The sequence below is a fragment of the Pieris napi genome, chromosome 15 (genome assembly GCF_905475465.1).
Source record: "Pieris napi chromosome 15, ilPieNapi1.2, whole genome shotgun sequence".
Classification (NCBI taxonomy): domain Eukaryota; kingdom Metazoa; phylum Arthropoda; class Insecta; order Lepidoptera; family Pieridae; genus Pieris; species Pieris napi.
The window spans coordinates 9935268-9949768 of NC_062248.1; the positions used below are offsets into that span (position 1 = coordinate 9935268).

General features: G+C 35.0%; 2 protein-coding genes across 2 annotated transcripts in view; one reads left to right on the forward strand and one right to left on the reverse strand.

The window, feature by feature from the left end:
- Positions 1–528: 528 nt before the first annotated feature.
- On the reverse strand, positions 529–9060 carry LOC125056685 (protein FAM114A2). The gene is made up of 10 exons (XM_047659944.1): positions 8752–9060; positions 8378–8545; positions 7666–7839; positions 7147–7330; positions 6374–6622; positions 5596–5721; positions 3944–4085; positions 2925–3110; positions 1722–1845; positions 529–619 (listed from the first exon to the last, which is right to left on the reverse strand). The coding sequence occupies exons 1-10, from the start codon at positions 8917–8919 to the stop codon at positions 545–547; spliced, it is 1596 nt and encodes a 531-aa protein (XP_047515900.1). The 5' UTR covers positions 8920–9060; the 3' UTR covers positions 529–544.
- Positions 9061–10385: 1325 nt separating this feature from the next.
- LOC125056577 (protein kibra) overlaps positions 10386–14501 on the forward strand; it is a 73106-nt gene continuing 68990 nt past the window's right edge. Inside the window, exon 1 of the mRNA XM_047659747.1 lies at positions 10386–10759. Within this exon, the coding sequence (XP_047515703.1) occupies positions 10632–10759 (128 nt within the window). The 5' untranslated portion in view covers positions 10386–10631. The remainder of the gene's footprint in view (positions 10760–14501) is intronic.

Sequence of the window (14501 nt, forward strand, 5' to 3'; positions counted from 1 at the left end):
CTACCTACAAGTTGATAGATTTACCTCAAAAGTTGGTAGATCTACCTACAAGTTGATAGATTTACCTCAAAAGTTAGTAGATCTACCTACAAGTTGATAGATTTACCTCAAAAGTTAGTAGATCTACCTACAAGTTGCTAGATTTACCTCAAAAGTTAGTAGATCTACCTACAAGTTGAAGGATTTACCTCAAAAGTTAGTAGATCTACCTACAAGTTGATAGATTTACCTCAAAAGTTGGTAGATCTACCTAAAAGTTGTTAGAGTTGGTAACACTGGTCCTGCCCTTCAGGCGATTGACCACCCCGCGATGGCCCAAGCCGAGGTCCGAGTCTCGCAGGAGCCGCCACAAACAAGTCGTGGGAACACCCCATTCTGTCAAGGCCCTAGAGGACAACAGCTAGATTCCATTCCCAAAAAAACCACTGGGGCTTTCTCTGGGTAGACTGGGTCAAACTCCTTTTAGATTGGAAGAACTGTTCACCATCACCTTCAGCCATATATGAAAGATGATTCACTGGGTTTTTATTACATAACATTAAGACTAAACGGCACCAATTTGTATAATAGGCAATGTTAACTGGAATGCGTTTTGTATGTACTTTGAACTGTTTCCAGCCTGAAAAAGAAAATTTAATTGTAATCGTTTCCCCTCGTTATACAGTTAGTTGATTCCAAAGTGTAAACGGAACGGCAAGATTGGAATCAGTCACTTTCTTGATGTGGAATGTACTATTAAGAATACTTAGAGGCTACAATTATTTAGATTTTCCACGTTCGTTTGCTACCACTGTGGAACCAGCTGCCCACTGAAGTATTTCCGAACCAATTCGACTTAGGGTCCTTCAAGAAAAGATTGTACCAATTGTTACAAGGCAACGCAATTGCGAGCTCTCTGCCATTGAGTGTCCATGGGCGGCGGTACCACTTAACATCAGATGAGCTTCCTGTCCATTTGCCCCTGTTTTATAAAAAAGCTCAGAATAAAAGAGTATAACACTCAAATTCTGTAATCTGTGTTTTTCGTTTTCATACATTTTTGTCAAGTATATTTTAAGTAATTAAATGTTCCCTGTGTGGCTTCAAGCAACAAAGATAAACTAGTTAGGTTTTTGGTGCCTGTCACCTTACGTTTATATTTGTGTGTTTGTATGTGTGTGTGAAGGGTTACCATAAAAATGTCTATTAAATTATATCTCCATACAATTGCTAATAACTAAATGCTTAGGAATTTTGACATATCGCGTAGATATTTGTCTTCCATCAATAAATTCCAGCAAAATAGTCAATTTAAACTCAAAATCAAAACAACTTTATTCATATAGGTAACCAACTACACTTATGGACGTCAACAGAAAAGCTGTTAAATTGATTATAAATTTACATTTACTACCAGTTCGCAAGTCAATGGCGTAGAGCGGGCAAGAAACTCAAAAAAAAACCTGGAATTAGTAGGCAGTGATGCCAGCTAAAGAATAAAATAAAGTAATTAAACTTAATTCGATATAATTATTGTTCGTGATATTGAAATATTTGTTATGTATTAGGTCACTTGAGTTAAAGTAAATATGCAGATTTACCTTTTTGTAGGTAAAACATAAAAAATACGTAGCATTGTTTTATTGCCTTCAAATAAGTCAAATTTGTCCCTTTTTCGGTGGAGAACTTTTTTAGTAATAGTTTTAGTTCAAAGTATAGTTAAATAATCCAATCAAACATACCTCCAAGAAAACATTGGTTATATAGTTGTTTACGAGCTCCTTATCTTCTGCTTGCTTCTTGCTTAACTCTTCGGTAAATATTGTCGCCAACTCGCCGACGTGCTTCGTCAAAACTACGGTTAATCTGAAATTACATTTTTATAGGTTTTATTTTCATCAACTTTTATTATTGCTTCAATGTTCGTCATTTGGAGCAACAAAATAAAATATGTTTATTTTGGAACATAAGATACAGGTATTACTTATTCCACGTCATTAAATTATTAATCCCTACTCATCGGCAAAGAAGACAGAGGGTGTAGGCCGAGAGGAAAAGCCGGCGTAAAAAACTCTCGGTAAACGAGTAATGGTTGCAATTAAAAAAAAACATTCTTACAACCCCTCAGATATCTGTTTCGTGATCTTCTCTATTAGATAATTAGGTGATCAACCTCCTGTGCTTGACACACGTCAACTTTTTGTGTAAGGCAAGCCGGTTTCCTCACGATGTTTTCCTTCACCGTTCGAGCCAATGTTAAATGTGCACATAGACAGAGTCCATTGGTGCACAGCCGGGGATCGAACCTACGACCTCAGGGATAAGTCGCACGCTGAAGCCACTAGGCCAACACTGCTACAATTTATTAATATTGAAATAAATTTCCAAAGCTTTCTATAGTGACAACAAAGAACAAATCTGTAAAGTTTCATAATAGTAGTTTATGCAACTGTCATATAAAAGAGGGTATTAAAACATGAGTGTAAATAGTAAATAAGATTGCACGAGTGTTTTAATACCTAATTATATGCAGTTGCATACACTACTTTATTTTATCTAATGGCTATAGGTAGCTACTTTAAATAATATGCAAATAAAAGAAACAAAAGTCTGTTATTGGTTTATTGGCTCGGAACCAGCGCCCTCACCACAGATTATGTGTACTTAAACTGAATCGAAACCTCCTTGGACGGGACACATTGTTCTTTAATAATTAAAAAATTGTTTTTAAGCATTGTTTTGTTAGGAGAATAATGCTTAAATTTAATTTATTAATTTTCTTAAAGAAAATATGCCAATAGAAGTGTGTATTTCATTTCATAATTAGAATACTACCGAATGAGATTATATAATAATAATTTAAAGGATACATAGTTGAACAATTCAAAATCTTTAACGAGATCCATAATTCGATATTGAAATATAAGATATAAAATAAAACTCACTGAGTCAAAGCATCTGCCTCATCCGCGGTAGACCTTCTTGGCTTAACGAGCAGCATTTCCCCAGTTTTGTGATACAATTCCACGCAGCACGCCGTCGCGTGCGCAAGCCCGCTAACGGCGCGTTTATAAATCGCCTTTTCGTTTAGCTCATTGGAATCCAGCCAGGTTAAGGTTTCCGTGTATTGTCTGGAAATTATTGTATTATTATTGTAGAGCTGTCAAACCAATTTTCTGTATCAAGTTTGACATATTTGTAAAGACATACGACATTTCGTTCCGTAACTTTGCTCATTTGTCAAATTGCTTGTATATAAGGGGCCTTTCAAGTATTACGTAAGCAGATTTACTGCAATTGATCCCCCCCCCCCCCCCCCCTCTTGTCAGCATAAGTAAGCAAAGCTCTCCAAAATAATAATACATAAACGTATTAATTTTTTGTAGGAATCCTCAAAAGTGCATTTCGTTTTGCATAGACAATGTGTGGGTAATATATGTAAATAAGTAAATAATTACTGTTGACGTAATCACCAAATAAGAAAATCAAAAACCCCCCCTTATAGTGCTAACGTAATACTTGAACGGCCCCTAAAGCTATTTTTCCCATTGAAATTAATTTAAAACCATTAATAAGTTCCAGCACCCAAAACACCACCTCATTTGTTTTTGTTAAGTATTTTGTAATAAAAAAAATGATTTCTAGCTTTACTTCAATAGACATCATCTTTGGAACATGGTTTTAAAAATAAATTTAAAAAATAAGAAAACGCAATCCGAACTTATCAAAAATGCTTCGAATGCGATTCTTCGAATAATCTAGCTGTCATCTCAAAGCAAAATCTTTCTAAATGAGTAAATTCAGTACGGTATAAAGTTAAAAGTGAGTGCGCACGCGGTTTAAAATCCAACTGCGTATGCTTGTACCACTACGCCGGAACACCATCTACCATTTCCGGTTCGTGTGTCAGTCGAATATCACCTTTTGTCTGACACCGATTTAACGCAGTTACTATAATACTAACTTTATAAGCGGTTGGAACTGCAATTTCAGACCGATATCCCTCGTTGCCCTCTGCAAACGTTCGTGGAACACATCTTCTTTCGACAGATCACCAGATTCCTCATAATCATCATCTTCATCATCCTCTGGCATCTCACAGAGTTCTGAAATATATCAAAATAAATTAAGCTTGTTGTTTGATTTCCCGTCACTCTCTAGAGGTATAAATCTCTCCGAAAAAAAATTGTTTCGCCGGCAATTTCACCTATGACATTCGGTTCAATGTGTTTTTAAAGTCAAAGTCAAAAATCATTTATTCATTAAGGAAACACAATGTATACTTATGAACGTCAAAAAAGAAATATACATTAAATGCTTCTAATTTTACATTTACTGCCAGTTTTCAAATCAAGGGCGTAGAACTGGCAATAAACTCTCTTACACAACGTTTGTAAGGAGCAACCATTACACCATGTTCCATATGACATCTTAAGTAATCAATAATAATAAAATAAATTAAAAACAAAGATTTGTCCTCTATCAGCAGTTAAATAGGTTAATTGATCTCTAATTAAAGGCCGGCAACGCACTCGCGAGCCTTGCATTGAGTGTCCATGGGTAGCGGTGCAACATCAGGGGAGGTTGCCCGTTGGTCCCTGTTTTATTAGAAAAATAGATTCTAATCTTAGCTTATACGTAACTAGTTTTATAATAATAATAGCATTTCAGATACTTTTACACTTAAACACATTTATATTTCTATCTCATTATTTTTAGATATATGTGTGTCCTTTGTTAGCAAACTAGTTTTATATTAAATGAGATTTCATGAGATCTTGAAGTGTATTATTATCTCTGCTTGTGGACTCCCAAGTGAGCTTGGAAAGTGCATTTACTTTAATAATCAAATAAAATATTTTCTCAAGTTTTTTGTTAATATAATTATTTGTGTCAAAAGGATGAATAAATTACGACGTGTAATTTTCCATCGACACTAATATTAGAAAAAACATAAGGAGAAAGTAATTTTGGTAATCAATAAACTCTAAACCTAGTGAAGTGATTTTAAAATTATTTCACCAAAGTAACCGTGTATATACGAGTTAGGTAGACCCATTAAAGCAAAGGAAACATGAAACATTTACCTACTTTTGGGAGTTTCCCTACTACTACCTACTTGCTATATTGAGATCGATTGCAGGGTTTGATTTGTTTTTGTGTGTATAACAACACACTGCAGATAATTAAACCAATTAAAGTTATGTATTAATTATATTTAAAAACAGCTGAAACCTTTTTTAATTCTGGGCCATCGATTTCTATATGTTTCGTAAATGTTTTTTCTAATCAAGTAGGTTTAGCCTTTAATACCTATTATTAAAACATAAACTCAACTTCTCTTATCTATGGTATATTCTATTTATGTCGTAATAAATATATATATAACAAAAAAATATACTTAAGATATAACCAAAAAATATACATAATATACAAAAAGGGTAAAATTTTCACGAAAGGAGAAAATAAAATATAAATTTAAATATATTTAAAGTAGTACCTAATTCGGGTGTGTTGTGTGATGATGTGTGGGCAAGGGTGTATAAGTGTGCTCATGATGCAGCTTATTTAACGCTATGCATATTATATGATATTTTTATTTACATTATACATTACCTGCAACTTGCTGTAATGTTTCTTTGATATCCTGTCTCTTCTCGGGGTCGGAGCTGCGCAGGCGTTCCTCTATACGCATGCTCACCTGACGCGAGAGCATTTCTAGTGCTTCTAAGTGAACTAGACCTGGAATTAAAAATAATATATCAAAAATAATGTTGCTTGTTGTCTCTCTCTCTCTTTTGGTTACTAGTTTTTTAAAATGACGTTTAGATAATTTTATATAATTATTTTTTGTACATCAAAATAATATTTCTGGTGGTTCATTGGGCTTTTCTATCGTAACACAGTTTTAAACCAGTACGGAGGGAGGACAGTCACGTTATTATTAATTGTAATTTTGGTTATCTCATTGCATAACTAAGCAATATATTTATATTTTCTATTATAGGAAACGAAGAGATCATATTGCAGAGATAAAGAATACATCTTGTATGTGCCATAAAATGTATATAGAAAGCCGGGGATCGAACCTACGACGTCAGGCATGAATGTCGTACGCTGTTCTGCTCTAACGATCTGTCCTACCAATTATAAAAATCTAAGAAATGACGTCACTAATTTTAAGCTAACGTTATTTATTTAATTAAATTTAAATATATGTTTTATTCATTCTTATTAGAATGAATACAACACGTTTGTCACGTGCACGCGTGATGATCAGAACATAGAAACTAAGTGCTAGGTGCTTCGCGTTTGCGTAGCCGGCCTTTAGGCAGAACCGTAGCGCAAAGTATGGCTTTTGTACATAAAAAACGATTATGACCTACTAAATTACCTTCAAAATCATCAAACAGCGACTCATAATGGACCTCCTTTGCTTCTCGTTTGGCTTCTTTCATTTTATCTTCCTCATCTCCCCTTTCCTTTGCCTCTCTTAGTATTTGGGAGAGTATCGGCTTCTCCGTTTCAAGACCAAGCATTGCCCGTTTCTTGACCAATCCGGGGTCTCCATCTTGAAGAACCTCCATTGTTTTTTTACCAATAACCTCAAGGGTATCTAGACCACCTGAGATTACTTTTGTACCTGAAATGGATTAATATTTTTGAAATACTCAGTTCTTTAATTAATAACAGTCTTTATAATGATAGTACAGAAAATGTTATCACAAAGCTAGGATGTTAGCGAATGTTAAATATTTTTTTTTAGTCTCATCACAATGTTTTCCTTTATCAAAAAGCCGACAATATCAAAAACAACATCAACACAAAAGTGGCTATTTTGAATTCATATATTTATTGCAGATTTCTCGCATACAGACGAGAATTTAACTAAGAACTTGCACTAATTTCTCATACAATTTTTGATCCTAAAGTGAACTCTGTCAGTCCAATGGAGTTTTTGTGTACTATTTGTTGGAAAACCCAAAAAAAGTTATAAATTTGTATTAAAAAAAATACATGCTACTAGTACAAATACTAGTCACCACACCAAGGACATCCATGTCAATGGTGACTTCATTCTCTTCCGACTTAATGCTAACAGGTACACCTATTTTACTGAATTAAAATTATTAATTAAGAAACAAAGTAAGCAAGTTAGTAACTCACCAGTATTCTCAACGAATTTAGTAACACCAGATAAAAGACTCCCAAACTGAAAGGTTGTATCAGTCACTTCTTGCTTTTCTTCTGAAACCTCAGTCTCTGCAATCTTTGCCTTTTCTTTAGTAATTCGAGCTAATTCTTCTGGATTTGGGGCACCAATACCCGTTTCTAGGACAGTTGAAATACCCTGCAATATTTTTTTTTCAAGTTGATAAACAATCATGTTGATGTTTGTTTCAAAAAATATATCAAATAAGTGCCTTGCAAATAAGATGGCTCACGTCATTAGTGTGGTATTATTGTGTACTTATGGAGGGTAGTTTGAAAATAAATCAGTGTTAAACCAACTAGCCTGTGTTTCACTACATGGTGACAGCGGTGGGTTATCCTCAATAGTGTTAACGTAAAACGCGTTACTACTACTAACATGTACTTACATCAAAAAGTACATGTATTGACTACTTTTGGTACCAATAGTTACAATACTTTTTGTGCAGATGTATAAAAATGTGAAACCATTACCTGTGAAACTTGACTTGTAATTGTGCTAATTCCTGCGGTGGCTGAGCTAAGAAGCGAGTCAACGCCCCAACCCCACCCCCATCCATCACTTTTAATTTGTTTTTCTGTTTCTTTAGTTGTAACTGGCTGGTTTTGTGCATTATTACTATACTCTAAAGTTGTATTTTGTTTAATCTGAAAAATATTTATAAGTATGTTTATGTATATGCACCTCAATGCAGATCTTAGGCATTAAACATTCTACACTTGGTACAAAAATTCAATAGACATTGTGCTTTATTGCAACATTTACTTGCATTTTTACTTAAACTCCTATATCTCCCCAAATGGGGCAGAGGGCATGCAGCATAGCAAATCAGCCTTATCAGTGCTGGGCGGCTCGCCCATTTTTATTAATGGCATTGAAATGTATGGAATAGAATTTTAATGAAATACATATACATATTTTTTACATATGAGTTTTGTTTTCTTTTTTTCAGAGAAAGTGTTTTATGTAAATCTGCTATGAAACACTAAAAATCAAACACATTTGTTAGTTTTACAGAGGAATAGTCTTAAGTATCTATTACCCGAACCAAATTATTATAAGTTTTTTTATTATCATTTAAAATGGAATTGCAACTAAGATCTGAAGGATAGTATATATAAATGTGTGATGATGAGGAAGCAGAAAAGACATGTAATAATTGTATCTTGATGGTGGAATTTTTACCTCTTCACTTTTAACAGTATCACTTTCACCCCAGTCACCAAAATCATCCCAACCCATATCTTGAGCTGAAATTGTTTTAGGTTTATCATTTTCAAACTTTAAATGTGTTTCTTTTACTGTTTCAGACTCGTCTAAATTAAAATCATCCCAACCATCTGTTGTTGCAACCTGGAATGAAATGTATTAATGAAATATCATAGGTTACATTTATATTTTTAAGAAAATATGTTTTCAATTACATGCTCTTCGTGCAAGCACTACAAGCACTAGGAGCTATAGAACATTAATAATATCTAATAAATAATAATCAAATTAAAATATAATCATGACTTCAATGCTGTTTAATTATGAAAGGCAATTCAAACGAAACTTACTTTTTCGGTAGCATTTGACTCTTGAGGTTGAGCTTTCCGTTGTTCAAAGTCGGAATCCAAATTATCACTGTAGTTGGAAGAGGAATTGCGTTTTTTTCTATCTTTCCTAGTAGCATTTGAATGTCCCTCGTCAGCACTCTCGAAATCTTCACTATCACTCTGTGGCATTGTTTACTCCCAACTTCCTAATGGTTTACACCTAATTAATTAATATTAAATACGTATTTATTTTATTATTTTACCAAATTCGAATTGGATTGTCGTGTTTTGATTTTAGATGACGTCTTGCGTTTTGGAAGCTAGACGTCCAGACGTCATATTTGACAACTGACACGAGAAAGATACCATTTTACACAAATACAATAAGTTACATCAAATTCACAACTTTTTATTTAATTTCGTTTTCAAAACGTTTGCTTTCTCTAAAAGAATATTAATTTTTTAGGTGCTATAAATTGGATATATTCGATACTAAAATATCAAATTCGTATCTTGATAGTACTAATTAGGATTTGATAACCAACCAATAAATAAATTTAATTAAAAATAACTAGAAAGTTATCTTCTTTATTCGCTTAGGTATTAACGATGATGCGTTAAGTTGAATCCGCAAGACCAATTACTTATAGATTAATATAGAAGAATGACTATATATTTTAACCATGACTCAAACAGTTCGAAGGAAAATAAAGTTGTACGAAATATTAGGTTTCTATTCTCCATCAATAGCTTTTTCATAACCTCATATTCTGGTTAATGTCTGTTAACTATCTCCAATATAAATTATATATATTATATAGTATTATTCATGAGTATACAACTATTAAAAGTTTAATTGATGAAATCGGATGGTTGTAAACTTACAAATATATAATACTGAATTATGCCGCTAATGCCGGTTAAAGTGATTAACATAATAAAAAGCTATTAACTTATGTACCTACCGACCTAAGTAATTTAAAAAGATTTGTAATACTTCATTAAGTGAGAATGTATTCAATGTTTATTACGACGTAAATCATCATATCGTTCGTCACTTTTATTCAGTTTACTGACGTTAACCTAGTGCCTGAAAGTGCGTCAATCCTGAGGACGTGCGCTCAAACCCCGACTAAGAAATAATTGTTTTGTATATGTGCGCAATTAACACTTGCGAGAAAATCTCGTGAGAATTTGTGGGTTGTCTTAACAGAAATGATCAATGAAAGAGGCACTGAAATCTATATTACACGACTCAAAGTCATACATTAGAAATATACTCTCCACTCATTCTAGTTGTTGTAGACTATAGATACTAGAAAAACTTCGCAATAAGGTATCTAAGTAGCAATTATTATCCATAGCTATGTATAGCGTAATGTCTACATGTGCTATGGAATGCGCACCATATAATAATATGTACCTATAGCACATAAGAGCTTGTAGATATACAAGGGAATCGTAAATAGATTGAATGGACCTACCTAGATCGCTCGCTTTAGCTGTTTTCGCTGAATTTACTTAAATGTCGTATTATATCAAATGTATTGGGAGGTACGAAATGTAAACATTGTGGTCAAGAGGAATGCATTTAGAGTTTAGACAGTAGGTGGTGTAGGATATTATCATGAGTCGTGATAACGTGGCGCTGAGTCCGCGCGATTCAGTCAGCGACGCGAGTTCGCGCAAAGCGGTCGTATGTATATTCCGTGTCGATCGAGTGACGTACGGAACTTTGTGTTCGCGTTCGCGTACGCGCCGCATTCCATCGTGGGGGCCCTTCGCCGCCATTGGCTGAACCCACGTGACGTCACTCCTCGTAATGAGGTATTCAACATGGCCGTGTAGCTAGTTCGCGAGTGTGCTTCGTTATTCGTTTGAATGGATTTAATCAGTGAAATATGCCAAGGAGACGAAACGGTGAGATACCCTTGCCCGACGGATGGGATTACGCGAGGGACTTTGACGGTAAACTCTATTTCATCGACCACAACAGTAGAAAAACGACGTGGATTGACCCGCGAGACAGGTAAGTTTTCCCAAGAGAAGTGTTAACCCCTAAAGAGCCCCTTGTCAAAACTTACATTCCAATGTAATTTCTACCCCTTTCTGCTGTAAATAGGCCATTGCAGGTCATAACTATGAATAGGTGTATGTTAATATGAGATTTGATGAAAAAATAAAAGATAAACATTGACGTAAGTTAAAATAAATCGTGCAAAACAAACTGTTCTTGTCGCGATAGAGTCGCACTCTATCGGAAAACATGCGCAACATCTCCGATTTCACACGACATTCCACTATTGACTAACAACAAATGACCTAAACACAAATAATTGTGGTTATCATTTTGTTATCCTTTGGAATGCGCATTGTGTTCGAAGTCTCGATTTCGTTAGAGTCCGTTTATTTGGTGAACGTAGTTGGAACGCAGCTAATGAGGCCACAGAACTGGTTCATAGCAATGCTAGTTGAACTGGCGCAGATATAATTCGATGAAGCGTTTATGTGTATGTTTGAATACGGCTAGCAGTGTGGATGATCGAATATTTCGTAAGTGCGCGTATGTACGTAGAGTGCAATGCGTGGAGACGGTGAGCGCGGCGGGAGATGGAATGCATTGCATAGGCAAGTTGTACGGTGTGAATGACAGGCCGTAGAATGCGGCTCTGGCCTGCGGCGATGGTCGCGCCTTTCTAAAGCGGCGCACGGCCCCTCCCCGCCCCGCGAACCCCCCAACATCATACCACCTCGAGCTGCAGGTGCACAACACATCCCTCTTAAATGCCGATCATGTCTAGTATCTACTTAGTATTAATTCGGCACCTGCAGTCTTTCGTAGGTTCCTCGAAGATGACACCTGCAACTGTGCACATAACTGTATAACGTACTTTGTGATCCAATTAAGCGAGGCAGGACAGCTATCTTTATCTAGGAAGTATTTAGTAGATGTCATGTCTAGAATAGGTCATTGCAACGGTAAACCGTGTATGGGATGAAAAATTTCAAGACGAGATCATGTTTGAGCTATTTCACTCATTTAAAAAGAGTGACTTTTTGCGCCATGCCTACGTCTCAGTAAATTGGAATTTATATGTCGTTGTTAGTTTCGCATAGATCGTTAATGATTTACGACAAATGGCCCAATAAAAAGGCTCTTAATAAATGGAAAATAGGCTATTTAGGTAGCTACTTTTCCTATCTATTTTACCAAAATTTGCAGCGGATCAAGTTGGTACAAAAAAATAAACTAAACATATTTTAAATGCACAAAAAGGATTGTTGTAATAAGCACTTGTAGAAATATCTATTTATGTTAATGCAGCTTAGAACTGCAAAATCAAAAGATCTGGTTTCAGTACAGACGCTTCAATAAAATTGGCTATAAATACAGGAAACATTATGTTGTCTTCAACGTATAAAGCCCAGTCTGTTTAATTAGTAGTAATTTATTGTGGAATCTTGTAATTAGCATGTTCAAATGCTATTCACAAGAGTCTTGGCGATGTAAGCCGATAAGAATTCTATAAGTAACATGTGCATCAACGATCAACTTGCAAAATGTGAACAATAAACCGAGCAACTAAGCCAATTTAATAATGCTAAAAATAGCCCAGCCAACAATAATATAGTCCTATAAAGAGAAAATTAATTACACGCTCATGACACATTCTATCTTGGTTCCTATTAGAATTGTGTGAATCTCAACCGCTAATGAAAGATGGCATGTCAACGTTGTAAATTGAGGAAAAACCATCCTTTGTCTCGTTAACCAAGGAAGCGGGGAAGACAATGATATCGTCGATTAACTGAGAACACCGTGTTTATTACTTTAATTATATCATTCGAATGCATTGTTCCACACAGCGTGTTAACACATTTTATGCGGGTGAAATTTACGTGAACTGCAAATACTCGTGAGAATGTAAGTTTTTCTATCCGAGGTGTCGATACGCAGATAATAGGCAATGTTTTATTGTTTACTTTGCGAGGCTTGCAGCTAATTTACATTTTATAAGTAGTATTGGTCTTGTAACGTAGCTGTCTTCAAGATTGTGTAACCTAAGTATGTGTAGAACATAATGTGGATGCTTCCCACGCACTACGCGCGCCTTCAAGCGTGACGTTGAAGGGGCTAGGCGCGTTGCGTTTCTTGTCTCCAACTTCGCATTCCCTTTGTAATTCAAGAAAAGCGCAAATAATGAAAGGGCGTGGCTTACGATTTAGCATGACGATTTTATGTGACGTTATTACTATGCTAATGTTATCTGAGTTATTTTACGCCAATGAAAAAAAGCATTAAATGCCTTCTTTATTGATTTGACTCAGAGTAGGATCGTTATTGGATTACTTTAATTCGTTTAAGTAAATTGGGTAAAGAGTGAATAAAATTGTACCTAAGTATCATATAATAATTAGATAAATATTGAAGTTACAAAGTAAATGCGTGTAAATTAGACATCCTTCAATATTATCTATACAATTACGCGATAAAGGCAACCATTCTCCTATTTCTAATCAAAAATAAAATTCCATTCTTATCTATATGCCGTCACGAGGTTATTTATTCAACCGTAATGTTTTCTGTAATGTTCATTGCTACATCTATTTGATTTAATGTACTCACAGAAGCGTAAAATAACAATAGATCTTCAATGTATTATCTGATTGTTTCTTCTAGACAAACCAAATATGGGTAATGTGCCCAAATGAGATTACAAAACGATTAACGAAATGTGGCCTCTGACACAAGAATGTGTTCGACCATAAAATGACTAAATAGGAAACGTTGAAGATATAAAATTTAATAAGCATTTATATGTTGATTTGCATACGGTAGCCGTTGATTATCTAGTCGACGCGGCGGAGAGACGCCGGCCTCTAAAGAATGTTGGCTTTAAGTAATATTTCCTCTTAATATTTCGAGACAACTTAATGGCTACTGAAGACGTGCGATTCCAATCTGTTAGATGATGGAATGAAAGCGACATTTTACCGCTATCCGACTTGGAACTATTAAAACTCATTTACAATTCCCCAGAAGTTTTGGAGTTTAACAAGGTGCTTAATAAAGATCGTAGATCATCGATCGATATTTGACAAAGTTGTTGATATTTGATTAAATTGCCAACCCATATAAGGCGTAGGAAATTCTAGAGGCCAGTTTTGATTTGACATAAATCATTTCAGATGTTTATCGGAATTCGTAGGCGTAACTCAAAACCGCAAAACGTACCTTGTTTCCGGGTAGTACTGTGCTATTTGAAATTACGAAGCATTAAAACTATGTCGGTATTAAGATCGTAAGCGTTTTGGAATGCAAACAACCTGTAAAAGCGATAAGGTGATAGAAAACTGGCCGAGTTTACTCTAACACCGTTTTAAAATGTTGATAATATCGTAGAATAAAATAAAGCGGCCATTTTGGATGCAGGATTAATGCGAAGCGTTAATGAAGATAATAAGATGTTATTTTGTGAAAAGCTGTTGTCTTGTTTTAAAGTTGACACGCGGATCTTAATACAATCAAAGCGTTGTTTTGGGAAGTAAGATGGTACATGAAACAATGGCGAAAAGAATTTGCTTGGAATGATTCTCCGAAGTTGACTCCATTCAATCCGTGGATGAATCGATACCAGGTTGTTTGGGTAATGTTTAACCATATTTTCCGGTGCAAACATTGTTGCTCTAATAACATCAGAAACATAGCTGCAAAATTTAACTTTCTATTGGGAAATGGAAAGTATCTATGTAGCACCGATGGGCGGGCA